Source organism: Pholcus phalangioides, unplaced genomic scaffold (assembly GCF_987345545.1).
Source record: "Pholcus phalangioides strain wild (caught in Gottingen) unplaced genomic scaffold, Ppha-v1.0 ptg000017l_1, whole genome shotgun sequence".
NCBI lineage: Eukaryota > Metazoa > Arthropoda > Arachnida > Araneae > Pholcidae > Pholcus > Pholcus phalangioides.
The window spans coordinates 52,085,089-52,101,531 of NW_028301610.1; the positions used below are offsets into that span (position 1 = coordinate 52,085,089).

The 16,443-nt window shown below is 34.6% G+C and overlaps 1 protein-coding gene across 1 annotated transcript in view; it reads right to left on the bottom strand.

The window, feature by feature from the left end:
- LOC149074100 (nuclear pore complex protein Nup133-like) overlaps positions 1-16,443 on the bottom strand; it is a 254,535-nt gene that overhangs the window by 2,508 nt on the left and 235,584 nt on the right. The window contains exon 21 of the mRNA XM_089247323.1: positions 14,227-14,288. Coding sequence (XP_089103449.1) covers positions 14,227-14,288 — 62 coding nt within the window. The remainder of the gene's footprint in view (positions 1-14,226; positions 14,289-16,443) is intronic.

Here is a 16,443-nt window from a genome sequence, read left to right on the forward strand (position 1 = left end):
ACAGGTCGCCCCCGAGTTACAACGCCGAATGAAGACCGGTATTTGGCAGTAACTGCCAAAAGAAGCAGACGGAGCACAGCATCAGACCTGTCTCGTCAGCTATCTGTAGCCACAGGTAACACAGTTTCAAAGCAAACCATGTAAAGACATTTGGGAGATATTGGTCTATATGCTCGCAGGCCTGTCAGATGTGTTCCGCTCACTGCAACTTACTGTCGGCAGCGGTTAGCCTGGAGTAGAGAACATGCAATGTGGACATCGTCACAGTGGGCTTGTGTGATGTGTTCCGGCGAGTCCAGGTTTAGCTTGCAGTCTGATTCACGTCTGACTTTCATATGGAGAATGCCAGGTACCCGTTACCACCAAGACAACATCATTGAACGACACCGTTATGGTGGTGCAGCATTGCTCGTTTGGGGTGGAATTATACTGGGTTCCAGCAAGGGCGTAGCCGGGGGGGGGGGGACTTGGGAGTCTGGTCCCCCCCCCCGAAATGTGAGAAAATGACCGAAAAAAGGGAAAAAGATGGCCAAATCTATTGTTCTGTCACTTTGGTCCCCCCCCCCCCGAACGAAATTTCTGGCTACGCCCCTGGGTTCCAGAACAGATCTGCATGTTCAAACCGGAACCATGAAAGCCCAAATTTATTGGGACATCATTCTGGAACAACATGCATGTTTGTTTAGGGGTGCCATGGGCGCAGAATTTGTGTTTATGGATGACAACGCCGTCCTCACCAAGCAAACATCGTAAACGAATGCCTTGAATCTGAGGATATAACCTGTATGGAATGGCCAGCATTCTCACCTGACTTGAATCCGATAGAGCATGTGTGGGACATGCTTGGCCGACGAGTTGCAGCCCGTCAACCACCTCCTACATGTGTACCGGAACTTCGGAGAGCATTGCTTGCTGAGTGGAGTGATCTTCCGAAGATCAGATCGATAATTTGATGCTCAACATGCCTAGGCATTGTACGGACTGTATTTCATCGCATGAGAGACATACAATGTATTAACCATCATACCAACCATGTAATAGTAAGTTTTTGTAAAGGAGATATTTTTTACAATTGCTCCAGGGAGCAAAAATCATAGTTTTTATGAATGGTATCATACATACGCCATCGTTTTTGTTCTTTATCTTTTGTTTAATAAAAAGGGCTTTATGAATAAGTAACGTTTGTTTTGTTTCTGAACCTTTATTTGCCGGAGCTGGCATTATCCTTAATTTATGGACATGAGTGTAGTAAAACAAACTACTGGAGATGAAATAATATTTAATTACTGAATGAGAATATTTAGAAATAAACTAGATGTACAGTATGTACAACTTTTGACTGATCAATGGTGATATCTTGGGTTATATTTATTGTAAAAAAAAAGAAAGGTAGCATTCTTTTTCATTTAATATCTTCCATAAGTGTATTAAGATCATTTTTTCTTAAGGGGTCATCTAGATGTTAAAACCAGATCCAACTTTTGAAATTGAAAGTTCAATAAATGGTAACCCAATTTATTTTTCTTCCATATTTGGATTCAGTATCTCAAGAAATGCCGAAATGATAAATTTCATCAATTTTGAACAAACAGTTAGTGAAACATCTTGTTTTGAGCATAATTGCTGAAATAATATAGGTATCTCATTACTTTTTATTTTAAATGATAGATTCTAACGAGCCAAACATAATTTTATTACTCATTTTGAATTTGGCTTTTTTAGAAATATGAGTTATGTGAATTATCAAAACATTTTAAAAATTTATGAATAGAAGCCTACGTTAATTTTTACTTCATTTGAATCAGCATAGTCGAAAACCCAACAGAATCAATTTTTATTCCAATCTGACCTCTATTTCATAAGATATGAGTGATTATATATAAAAATGATCACTTTTAGGGACCATATACTAGATATAAATTTGAAACTCATTGAAAAATTTCTCATGACAAATTACGCAAATATGTTTAAATATGAAGCTCAAAACTTTACTGAAATGAGCAATTACTGTTTTAAGTATACAGTGATATGGTAAATAAGTCATCTAATTTTTCAAACATTTTTTTTTCAAGTATTTGAGTAAATAAATAAACAACAAAATTTTGCAATTTTTAAACTCTACTTCAGAAATTTGTGAACATGAGCTGAAATGGTAAATATAATAATATACAAAGAATTCACAAATTAATACCATACAATTAGATTGATGTTAATATTTATGGAGATAATAATCAATAAATAACAGTTCTCCCAATAGCGAAAATCATCTTAGTGTGCGTCAAGTTTAGGGTAGTGGCTATTAGTGGAATCGTCTCTGCTAAAAAAACTGCATTTTGTTTAATCCATATTTTTTCATCATTATTAAAAATTGGGGAATTGCAAAATGAAACAAAATTATAATATAAAATAGTGCAATGTTCGACGGAAAAGTTTTTTTTTCTACATTGATGAAATTGTTATCACAAACAATTACTTTGTGACACATCGTTTGAAATAATTATGGTATAAATGTTCGTTCAATCATGGACAAAGTCACTAAAATGAAGAGTAATAAAAAGTTTGCTTTTTGTCTCCATAAAATAAAAATTTATTTTTTAACAGCATTAAATCCAAACACTTGCGTAGCGTATGGAGTATCTATTATTCGAAACTTGTTTGGTATGTGTTTTTCCCCCTGCAATCAACCTTCAAATTCAGTTTCTCAATGTTTAGAGTGTCCCAAAAGACATTTTCACTCATATATCTCTCATTTGTACACTTACAGTGATGATAATTTATCTTTATGGCAAATGCAATGCGATAGATCAGATACGATGGAAAAAAATAAGGGTTTACATTGAAATTTAAACAATAATAAATAAATAGATGACCCCCCTCATCAAGACAAATTGTACATAGTAGGGTAGAAAATGACAAACCATAATTTCTGATGAAAACCGCTTCATCCTACAACTTTTGGAACAGAAGATATCGCCATCGTTCGGTTAAAAGTTGTGCATACTGTACATTCTGCATTGTGGAAATGGACACATACACGATACTCGTACATAGGCGCACGCAGAATTTTCTCGAGGGGGGTTACTTTTTTTCCTGCAAAATAACACTATAATCTCGGCTCAAGGAGGGGGGGGGGTTAGAACCCCAAACCCCCCTTGCGTACGCCAATGTACTCATATAAATAAAAAAAATTATATAAATAAAGTTTACTAAGATTATTTTCTGAGAAAAATGTTTCGAGAAATTAGAGAAAAATTTTTAGTTAGGAATGTAATTAACCAACAGTAAATAACCAAAAGATTGCTGAGAAAAATGTATACCAATGTTCAATTGTTTACCACTTTAAAGTCCAAAACGGCAGAAGACAGCCCATATAAGAAGTATGGGTATGTTTTAGATTTGTGAAGGTTGAGGAAGAAAATGGAAAGATCTTGTCAGAGATGAAAACCTGAAAAACAAGTGAAAGCCGTACAGAAAAGTAAGGAGAAAAAGAGTAAAATGAGAAAAAAAAGAGTTTTGTCAAAACTTGGATGAGTCTACTTTGAGGAAAAACGCCGGCTGCAAGAGAGTTTATTATTGTAAATAAATGACTAGTGGTAGACATACTGCTTGTTTTTATTTTGTTGCCTGCTAAACTTGGAAAGTGTGGGATTGCAATCAGAGACATAGCATAACTAGATACTTGGCCAGCCGGGACAAGCAGGCATTTTGGCACACTGTAATGTAGATGGAGCAGTTAAAGGGTGAATTGGGCACCCCCTCCAGTCCAGTGTCTTGGACACCAAACCTGCCTGCTCCTTAGTTACATCCTTGGGCAAGAAAGGCCACAAATTCAAATTTCATGAAGCAAGTTTTTCCATGAAGTCCACAGCTGATTTAAACCTCCATGAATGTACATGTATTCATGCCTTCAACACGTAGTAAAAGATAATAAATCAACACCACCAATTTCAGCACCATGGTTTAGTTAAGAGTTAGTATCCAATGTGCGTGGAATTCCCAGTCAGTGTGATAATGGTTATACAGTGAAATCTCGTTACAACAATACTGGATATATAAATCCTTCTAATATATATTTTCAGATATTGTTTGGAATTGCCTATAATCTAGTGTCAAACTCCTCAAGATATCCTTCTACATATCTCTATAACAACATTCTTTTTCAGATATTTTGAAACTGCTACAAAGATATTATTCACAGTTTACCTTAAAAAAAATCATCCTTAATATATTCCTAAATTTCTCACCAGTGTTTGTCTTTTCAAAGGTTGTGAATAATATCAGTATTTTACACTACCTACCTTCCAAAAGTGTTAATGAAGTTGCCCTGAAGTACTTTCTGTGTAGTTTTTAACAGTATTCTAATCCCCAGTGCAAGGATCTGATTTTAGGCCTCAATTTAGTGTTAGAAAATATATACAGTAAAACCTCATTAAATTGTCACCAAAATAAGTTGTCACTCCGGTTAAGTCGTCATTTTTCTTCAGACCCTTCCAGCTTTCATAGACCACAATGTTATTAATCCTTGTTTACTCGTCGCTAATTTCAGTTAACTTGTTACTATGAAAAAGTTTGAGAAAAAGGAACAGACTCTTTTTATGGCTCCCATTAAAAAAAGAGTGTGTTAACAGCATTGCCATATGATTAGAAGTCACCACAAAATCCTATATACCCAAACGGAGCAGGTTAAGTAATGAAAGTTACACTGGGGAAGTTCATTTGCCAACTAAGGTTCTTTTTTTTCAAAAAGACATTTATTCACTTTCACTTATACAAAGAGAAAGGGGGAAATATATATATACAGGGTGATTATAAAAAAAATATCCCAACATATGGGCCCCTAACTATCATACCATTCACAGAAACTGAATGAAATTTTGGCATAAGGTATTTTGATGTATGCGCACAAGAATGATATGGAAAACAACAGTGTCACTCTAACAATTACGGTTACAGTGAGAAAATTTCAAAAATATCAAATGGCAACACCAAGTTTTTTGTATTGGAATGTGATCTCCATTGTGAAAAACCCTAAATAGCGTTCGAACGACAACTGTAGCATGAAAATCACCGGCGGTAGATAGGATAAAAGTGAGGACAACCAATAAGGACAGAGAAGCAGCATAAAATAAAGTATTTTATTGTGTTTCACAAATTTTCCATATGATCTTGTGGAGGACTGGGATTACATCCCAGCGGATGTAATCCCAGTCCGATGAGAGATGAGATCCCAGAGATGAGATCCCAGCGTGATTACATCCCAGCGGATGTAATCACGCTGGGATCTCAGCCGAAGAAACGGTGTGACGAATGAAACGAACATTAATGCTCTGGTGCACGGTAAAGTCCTTTTTACTTTTTTCTTGCCTAGCTCCGGGGATTTTCGTGCTACATTCCAAAACGCCATTCAAGGTGCCATTCCAACGCTATTTAGCGTTTTTCAGTATGGAGATCGTATTCCAATACAAGAAACTTGGTGTTGCCATTTGATATTTTCGAAATTTTCTCACTGTAACCGTAACTGTTAGAGTGACACTGTTGTTTTCCATATCATTCTTGAACGCATACCTCAAAATACCTTATGCCAAAATTTCATTCAGTTTCTGTGAATGGTATGATAGTTAGGGGCCCATATGTCGGGATAGTTCTTTTATAATCACCCCGTATATGCACAACATGTTACAGACTGATATAAGTTTTGATACATTGAGTTACATGAGAGTTGACAAGGGGTAACTTGGTTACCCGTACTGACAACAAATAATGAAACTAAAACTAAGTCAATAGTGAAATTAGTATTGCTATGTTAAAAGCGTGAAAATAAAAAAATAAATGCAATCATGAAAAAATATACATATCAGCAAATCAAGAAAATATATGCACTGAGTATAAAACAATTGAGGTGGAGGGCAAGAATTTATTTGTAAAAAAATAGGCAAATCGTTTCAGTGAAACACATCAAAATGTATAAGTTTATGTCTGAGTATTAAAATAAGTTTCAATATTTGGTATGTTAGCAATGTATTGTTGAGGTCGTCGTTTAAAAGCAGGAAACTGTGTTATATTTTGCAATTCAATAGGTAAAGTGTTATAAATTTTAGGAGCAATGTAAAAAAAATGTTTGCAAAAAGTATATTTTCTATGTGAGAGAATCTCACAAGACCACATGAGGTCATGTCAAGGAAAAATTCATTTTGGGTGTGCAAAGATTTTTGTTTTTGTGCAGCAAAATTATTGCTTTATAGAAGATAAGTTGTTGTAGGTTTAGGATATATTTATTACATAAAGAAATGTCATTTGAAGTTGAGTATCCTAAAAACTTCAGCAACTTGAATTGAATAGTTACAATTGATAAGTTAGTCTTATAATCGCAGCCCCATGTAAGTAGACTGTATTGTAATGATGATTGAACCCAGTCATGATAAACAGAGCGCGAAAAAGTGTGATGAACAATTCTTCACAAATGGTAAAACTTATAAAAGAAAACTCTGATTTTTTTCGTGAAGAATTCTACATGAGATTTCCATTTCAAATTAGAATCAACGTAGATACCGAGATATTTCCATGAGAAAACCTCTCCTAGACATTGACAATTACAAGCATGAAGTGAACTACCTGTTGCATGAGATTTGAAAACAAGATTTGAGTTGGGACTTCCCCTGAGGCAAAAGTGCATAAATTTTGTTTTGTCAAGGTTTAACCTCATATCGTTCTGAGCAAACCAATCGTTAATAATTAGAAGATCTTGCTCAATTTGAGATATAAATATAAATTGAACATCGCATAAATAAAGAATTACTGAGTCATCAGCGTATGTAATAATTTTACTGAAAAGTTTTATGTAAAGTAAAAGTATAAAAATCATTGATAAAAATAATGAAAAGCAATGGACCCAAAATGGATACCTGAGGAACTCCTCTACCAATGTTCGAGTAAGAACTAAATGAATTGTTAATTTTAACATTTTGTGTTCTATTTCTTAAGATCTGAACCAAAGAAGTGGTTCACCTCGGACACCAGCATAATACAGTTTGCTAAGTAAAATTTCGTGATTTACGGAGTCAAATGCCTTAGAGACATCAAGAAAAATAGCTACAGTTTGTTTATTTCTATCGATGCTTCTGTAAGTAAATTTGCAGAAGTTTAGCAAAGCATATTCGGTACTGGGTCCCTGCAAAAATCCATATTGATTAAGAGCAAAGAAATTGTTGTTAAATAAAAAACTAACAAGTCTGATTTTCATTGTAGATTCTATCAGTTTAGAAAAAATCTGTAAAATCGAAATAACACGATAGTTGCTCAAGTTATTTTTATCTCCAGATTTGAAAATGGAAATCACAGTAGCACATTTTAATGAACAAGGAAAGCTATTACGAGTGATGGAATTATATACATATTTTTATAAAATTTGTGAGAAATTGTACATTTTTAAAACGGAAAGATTTTAAAATCTTAGTGTTAATTCCATCATAATCCGAAGTATTCTTTCTACAGATTAAATTTACAACGCTTAGTGTTTCAGAGTCCTCAAGGGGATAAAAAAAAATAGAGTTGAAGATTGGGTTAAGAATTTTTTAAAACCAACAGTATTTACATCAATGAAGGTGTTACAGCTTATATTATTGAAATAAGAATTAGTTTTCAGATAAAATGTTATCGTCAGTGCTATCAGGCAACACATTCTTAGAAATATTACAAGTTAAATTATTTACAAAAGAACATTGTTTTCTATTTGTGTTGCATTTTTTAAATTCAGTGCAGAGATATTTATTTTTTGCAGTAATAATTTGTAATTTAAGATTTCGAGCAACTGATTTATATTCACATTTATAAAGGATGCCTACGGCACTTTTTTCAAAGTTTTTCTTTGAGAAAAATTAATTCATAAATCTGATCATCAACCCAACGCTTCCTGTATTTAAAGCTTTGGTTTTTATTGAAACTAAAATTTTGCTTAATAGAATCTATATCATATACGAAACTGTTATATTGAATGTCTAGATTATCAGAACAACAAAAAAATTTATAGTTCCAGTGAAAATTACAAACCGCTTTAGTTTATTGAACAAGTTGCATGAATGAGTGCCTCCTTGAGATTTAAATTATGCGGACTAGTAAACTTAACCCTGCACACAACTGCATAATGATGTGTAACATCACATTTAAAAATGCCTGATACAACACCCATATGTTTTTGAGAAAAACAAACAAATAAATGATCAATGCATGTTGTAGTATTTTCAGTGACTCTAGTTGGTTCACTGTATAGAGAGAGATCAATCCATTTTCAGAGAGATTGGCTAGATAATCAATGATGTATAGTTGATCCGATAAAATATCAATATTCAGGTCACCTATTAGTATTAGATTATCAGCAGTAATGTGTTGGATCAAACCCATGAATTCATTATTGAAATACTCGATTGTATAAGCGATTGATAAACAGCCGAAATAGAGAGATTGAATTGATTACTGCAGGAAAATGCCTTGAATGGGAAATTTCGTCAAGTGTTGGTAAAAGCTAGAATTACAAAAATAAGTTTTACTCAGCGAGAAAACTTCCTAAGTGGGAACGTTGGTGCGAAAACAAAGGTTTTTCTTTATTTTTGGGAATCCCAGTACTTCATTCCTTTACTTCTATTATTTACATTATGCAAAAACAGCAATAAAAGATTCGAAAAATAATCAAAGTTATCAAATTGCAACATATGTTTGATAAAGATGATGAAAGACTTTGAAAGTCAGATGTGTATGCGTGTCTGTTCATGTCTGTGTATGTATGTCTGCTCAGTATGATTTGAGCCATGATGAAGTTTCAGCAAGGTGGACCACGCTAATTATTATTGATCATTTATAAATTTTGTCCAATTAATTAAAATGCAATGCCCTCTCAATGGATCATTTTTGATTTCTAGTTCGGGCAAACTTTTTTTGCTTTTTTTTTTCTGCTTATTTTTAAGCTTTTCTGTAAAAAAACCTTTTTCTGCCATAAATGTCTATTTTAACATAATTTTAAGTTTATTGGTGCTTTTTAGAAGCTATAATATGCAAAACTTGGATATTTTGAGCATTGAGAAACAAAATAGATTTTTTTGTTTAATTTTTCAAACTCTCAGTATTAATTTTCATCAGTAAGTTCTCCCCTTCCAGCTCCATTCAAACGTAAATAAGTGATCTGAGGGATAGGGAACTTGGTGTTACTGCCATAAGTTAACTTTACTTTGACCGGATGGTGTTAGCAAAGTTAAATCACGATTGACTCTTTTCGTCCAATCTCTCTATTCGAGCCTCCTTGAGCCTTTTCTGAGCCTGTCTAGCCTGCCATCTTGTGAGCGCCGCACTATTTATAACCCCGGAGAAACTTCGAGAAAAAGAACATTCCACAAAATTCCCCACCAAATGGACATTGAATTTTGATTATTACCAAATTGAATGAATTGAAATTGAATTTAGTTTTTACTAAACTTTGTATTTCAACGGAACTCATTGAAATTACTTTTTTTACATAATAGTGTGGAATAAATCAAACTCAAACGCATTCTGCTAACCAAAAAAGTTTTGAATAACTTATCAAATTTATCTACAACTATGTGTGAGAGAGTAACATTACATCCTTTTTAAGTAACAGTAGCAATGCCTTTTCCCCCATGTTGCTTTCCACAACCCATCTTAAAATCAATTTAAGCCGGAAAAACTTCAAAAACGGGAAAAAATTTTCACATTCAAAGAAGGAAAAAAAAATGAAATAACACAAAATTTGATGAGAGAATTTGTCCCATCTACATTCTAGTGGATTTTTCATTCATGTTATGCTATGAATGACAGTATACAAAATGTACTCAAACTTTTTTTAACTAGTACAAATTTTATTTACATACCTACGTTTGTATAATACATTCCAACAAATTTTAAGAAATTTACTATAATGATTTAAAAAAATATATATATAAAATTACATTTTTACAATATTATTTTAAATTATTAAATTTAAATATTACTTAAATTACTGAATTAAATAAATTATTAAATTTAAATATTACTTAAATTACTGAATTAAATAAATTATTAAATTTAAATATTACTTAAATTACTGAATTAAATAAATTATTAAATTTAAATATTACTTAAATTACTGAATTAAATAAATTATTAAATTGAATAAAGTATTTAAATTATTAAATTAACTAAATTATTTTAATTGTTATACGTTGAGGGAACACAATCCACACCCCCCACCCAGCGTCAATGGCAGAGCCTACTGATGCATACATGATGTATATCCATTGTCATCTGCTGCACCCCTAAGACCTTCAAGTCTATCTCCACCTATGGCTGGACTGCGAAGGGTGGGGCACCAAAATAATATTGCCCTTTGTGAGGGAGAAAATAAACCAGTTTTGAAATTGTTTGGTTTGAGAGAAAAATTTGTAAATATATATTTTTCTTTGTTTTGCACACGACATACATCCCTGCAAAAAAAACATTTACACAGAATTTTCTACATTTTTATCCAGAAAAAGTATAATTTTGGCCCCTCCACCCGTAATTTTTAACAGAAAAAGACTCTGCGGCCTTCTCCGGTAAATTTCCCACGAACCTTGTAAGCACCAATGTGGCGGCTTTTTTCCGCGCCAATCAATCGCCATTTTGCGGCGGTCAATTTAAGATGTCTGACAAAGGGCACATAAAATTACAAAAATATACATAATTTATAATATGAATCAACCTAATATGTGAAAATCGATAGAAATATATCGGGAAATATGGAAAATTAGGATAAAATAAATACAAAAATCAAATCAACGAACAGTGCCGTCTTAAGGAACGGCCCGGGGGCCTCCAGCGAAGAGGGGCCTCATAAAAATGAGATTTGGTTGAAATTTTCGAGAATGTTTGGTAGGGCCTCCGAAAAATAAATTGGCCCGGGGCCCATAATACTCTTAAGACGGCCCTGTCAACGACATACTGGGTTTATAAATGCGGTTGATACAGAGTTTATGGATGCTGCTGTCAGGGTTACCTATTTTAGCACGAAAAAAAGTCGCCACGTTAGCTCCAACTCCTCCCGTAATTTTCAACGAACAAAAACAGTGAATTTGCCCCCCCCCCCACCCGGGGCACCCGATTTTTTTTCTGCAGGGGAAACATAATTTTACTGCCCCTTGACTGTGAAATTCGATAATTTTGCAAAGAAATTTAATTGCCTTTTCTTAAATATACCATTCCATCAAAAATACTGTTTGAGACATTGTCCCCCACCCCAGTTTTGGATCTGATCACGGTATGTAGCAACCCGGGCCGCAAGTACGAACAAAAATTTACTATCGCCCGGGGCCGGTACCCATTTTTTTAATGTAAAAAGAGTAAACTCGGCACCCTTCCTAATTCAACACCCGTGGAACCAGACCCCGCCCTCTCCTATTGCTGTCATAACAGCGACTCGAGACAAAAACGTTTTAATAACTTTCAAGGTCTAAAAGGGGATTTTTTTACACAAAACCGATATTAAGTCAACAATCAGTACCGTGAACATGCTCTAAATTAAGTTACGGCCAGAAGCGGATAAAGGTCAGTTGTTCACGGCCCGAGCATAAAAAAAAATTAATATTAGGCCCCTTAAATTAGGAAAAAATGTGTAAAGTAGGTGTCAGAGGCGTGCTCCGTGTGCCCACTGTTAAATCTGCCTCTATTTACGGCTCGCATGCATGTTAACTGAGTTTTTATCAGCCTGATGACCAATTTTCATCTGATTTGGAAACCCTTGTGTTAAACTAAACGTTGAATTGCAGGATTCTGTGATCTTTTCATAAACAGTTCTCCTTTCAATCATACCTGGGTCTATGGTTTCTTGCTGAGATTTAAATCCAGTTAGAAAAATAATACAAATTTTATTTCTAGATAGATTGTGATTTTTTTTATTGTAAGTAAATTCAAAATACTTGCGAGCTTCTTTAACCTTGGTCACTTACAAGAGTATTCTCCAAAGCATATTAATAATACACTTAATACATATTAATAGTATGCATCTTTAATACGCGCGCTTTGGTATTCTCCCACTGCACGTAAGTTAGTTTCTGCACAAGCTCTCTTAAATAGTCATTTCAAATATTTAAAAAAATCAACAAAAGTAACGTTAGAACAAACAACAAATGTAACTTGCTCGATGCTCCAAGAAAGGAATTCGGCCCTTAGGACTAAAACCTTTTAAAACAAATAAAATAAAGGATCAATTTTAAAATAAGATGAAAAAACAAGTGAGCACGCGTGGGGAAATAAGAAAGAATGGTAGTGGGGGGGGGGGATTCTTTGTTGTAAGTATGCCTTTTACGCTATTTTTTTCCGACTGGCTTTTCCATAAAATGACTCTTTAACCAAGGAACTTTCTTTCCAAGCGCCTTGAAATCAAGTTATGCTGACGTCACACGGTATGCTCCCGGGAAGATAAGACGCCTTCATGTATAGGGGTTCTACGGGAAGGGAGCTAACGATCTTAGTTCAATGAAGGGAGGGAGAAAATTAACGACCTTGAACCTTTAAAGTTCTTCCTTGAAGAAAAGAAAAACACTGACAGCAGAAAAGTGTGTGAGACCGAGGTTTTTTTGCTAAAAAAAGTGGAAAAAGTGACCTGGGCCTGAAAATACGTAATAAAAGTGACTAGTTTCTAAAAAAGTGACTTTTAGTGAAAAAAGTGACCCGTGCCGAGCCCTGCATAAGGGATCCGTGCATCATCGGAGTGGACTTCTTGAGGAAACACAGATTTTCCTTGGACATCAGGAATGACCAGTTGCACATGCCGAAGGAATGAATCGCCTTGCTCGGATGTGGTCGTAATGAAGTACCTCCAAGGAAAGTGATGGCATTCCCGGGGCGGAAAAAGAATGTCGCCGATGCAGAGAAGACCAATGGCAGGACCGGAACTGTTCTCTTGCGAGGGTCAGATGTCATGAAGAGGACGACCCAGCCTCGTAAAGAGAAAGCGCATGGAAATACCGATGCCCTGGCGAGAGGACGGGGTTCACAGAACCTGTTCTTCCAATGTAAACATCTTCAAAAAAATGAAGTCTCTCTCTTCATAGCTCCAACCCTGCGTTCCAACAATGACACGCTTAGCTTTTCTCTGCACCCCTTCAACCAAGTCTTAAGTCCCTCTGTACGCATTGTCTTCAAAACCTTGCAGCATACTCCAGTTCAGGATGAACTAAGCCTTAGAATAGAGGAAGAATGACTTTAGGAGAACGCGAAAAGACCTTTATGAAAATGAGACCAAGCATTTTATTCACCTTTTTGACCACCGCTAAAAACAGTGTTCAGAAAACCTAAGTTGCTCATCAATGAGATTTCCTAAAGTGATGAGCCAAGTTGCATCTTGGATAATGACACCATTCAACTCGTAAGAAACATTGATTGTTTCAACCAAAATAAGTGATCATGCACTTGTCAATGGTAAATGTCATGCTCCATTATTTTGTCTATGCTCTAATCCTGTTTAAGTTGGTCTGGAACAACTCCCTATCACTGATTGCCGATTATCCCCTATTAGCTTCACGTCATCTGCGAATTAGCCTGATCAAGTTTACCGATAAAAAGAAAAAAGTATGGGGCCAAGGACACTGTCTTGAAGAACTCCACTTGTGAAGCTTGTCTAATCAGAGAATTCCCTGTTCACCATAACCCATTGTGACCTCTCTCTCTTAACCACGATTCTATCCAATAGCAAGTTGCCCCAATCTCATGTAAACAGCTCAAGATTTTACCATGTTGTATCTGATCAAATGTCTTCTGGAAATCAAGGTAAACAACATCTACATTTTTGCCCTTAACCAAAGCCTTCGTCCCAGGGGCGTAGCCAGAAATTTCGTTTGGGGGGGGGGGGGAACCAAAGTGACAGAACAATGGATTTACCATCTTTTTCCCTTTTTCCGGTCATTTTCTCACATTTCGGGGGGGGGGGGGACGAGACCCCCAAGTGTCCCCCCCCCCTCGCTACGCCCTTGCTTCGTCCCGTGATCATAGAAGCAAAGGAGGTTAATTGTTTACACAATTAACAGTTTACACATGACTTTCCCCTTCATGAACCCATGCTGATTATGCAACAATACATTATTCTCATCTATCAACTACATCAATTGCTTTTGAAGGAATAAAAATACAAATATCTTAATTAGACCAGTTTTCAAGACAATGATTCACTAAATAACAAAAAAGAAAAATAAGAAAGCAGCATATTACTCGTCTTCCAAAATAGATTTGCACCATATGAAACGTCTGAGTCTTTCATAGTCACCAGGAGGCTAAGCAAAAAAAAAATTATGCCACTATTTTTAAAAAAACTATGTATCAGCTATTGATTATTCTAAACATAAATCTGTCTAAAATTCATATCTGAAGCGAAATTTTTATCATGAACTTCTACTACTGGAAAAGTTGAACTGAAGGCATGAACTACACCCATTACAAAAATACAAATTTATAACAATATAGGAGTGAACAAATGTAGGAGTAATGGTAATATGAAGGAATCCAGTGAAGTACCACACAGTTTCATTTCTCCACAATTTCAAGCATACAAAAAAATGTTTTAAAAATAGAGAGAGAGAGAACCTCTCATTTTTTTACACAATTATGCTCTAATACCACTTTAAAAAGTTGATTTTAAAAATCAAAACCTATGAAATATGGCCTGGATTTTGATCCAAATGAATTTAAATTTGAAAATAAACTTCTAAATTAAGAGCATGACATAGTTAAAAAAACAAAATCTGTCATATATGAGGCTGTAGAGGAGACATGTGGATAAAACACTCTAATTAAACTCACCATAGATCACTAATGAACATTGCCGTACACAAAGACCCCCTTCCCTAAAGCTGAGATTATAGTGTTATTTTGCACGTAACCCCCTAACATTGATGTTATCAGAATTATGATCAGATAAAATGGTCTTAATGAGACCAGAATTGTTACATTTGCCCAGGATATTCACATAAAATTCTTTGGTTTGTTACAAAAAATTGTTATAGAGAAAACAAAAAGTGTTTTTTCCAGCTGAATTTTGACTGTTTATTTAAAAGTTACCAGCTTAACATCCCAAGCCATCAAAAAGAGCAAAAATCACCAGAACCAATACATTAATCATCAATTGAGGAAAGTCTGAAGGAACAAATTTCTATTAAATTAATCCATCAACAGTAAATTTGTGAGAGCAATTTATGTATGTTCTTTAACACATTTAGCATCTACTCATTCCTTTTGCTTATAGTTTGATCATAAAAAAATTGTCTACAGTCGACTGTACAGGCCCCGGCCTACTGAAGACTGATAATATATTGTAAGTTATGACATATCTTGAACTGGAATAAAATATAATTGGAATTTATATAATTTTAAATAATTAAATTGATTTATTTACAAAAAAATTGTTATGCTGCTGGGAGTTGAGTTTATGTTTTTTATCTTTTATGAGAAACTCCCCTTATCTCTATCTTACCCATATTGAAATCACGTAAAGTGAGGGGAATTTGAATTACACTGTCATTTGGCTGAAATAATTGATTGCATAAAGCAAGAGATATCTGTAATAGAAAATGATTTAACTTATTAAACATTGGTATACACTACACTGTGTATAACAATAGAAGGGCCAGATTATGTGTTATACCTACAAGGGCCAATGACAGTAATTTTGCTGTTGCTTCTTTTTTAGTACAATATACTTAATCGCACAAAATTTTTACAATGAAAAGTAAAAAGCATCGTCTAAGATGGTTACTTTGTAAATTTAGAAGAAATTTACTTTTTCTTAAGTATACAGGGTGTCCAAAAATGACTCCAATTTTAAACATGAAAATATACATCAGAACTTTTGACAAAATTTACCATGAAAAAAGGCTGGGATATAAACACTGCACTACATCACAATGTACATTGCTCCATTTTCATGACTTGTGATTTTTTATATGTGTATCAGTCTTTTCTATTCAGACTATTTAGCTGTTCGTACATGCTGTGCATATTATGTTGCAGCTGTTCAAGTATTACATAAGCAGATTTTTAGCCATTTTTGACCTCCACACAACTGCAAAACTCTCGACTTCCTTCAACCCCTTGCCAGCAAAATTTCGTCGGCACTGCCCACCTCCTGACACACATTAGAATCAGAGACGCAGGGGCAGTCTTAGGTCAGTGTGACCGGTGCAGTTGCACAGGGCGCAAAATGAGAAGGGGCGTAGAAATACATTAAATATACATTACTAGAAAAATATGTTTAAGACACTTATTTAAAATATACATGAAAAATGACAGAGATGAGAAAAAAATTAGAGGTTTGTGTGTATATATTACGGTTATTTTTTAAAAGAAAAGAATTGATGGGCAGTGCACCTATATGCGTACAGTACATAGCGATTCTGGTCAGATAAACATACACGCTCTTGTAACATGACGACC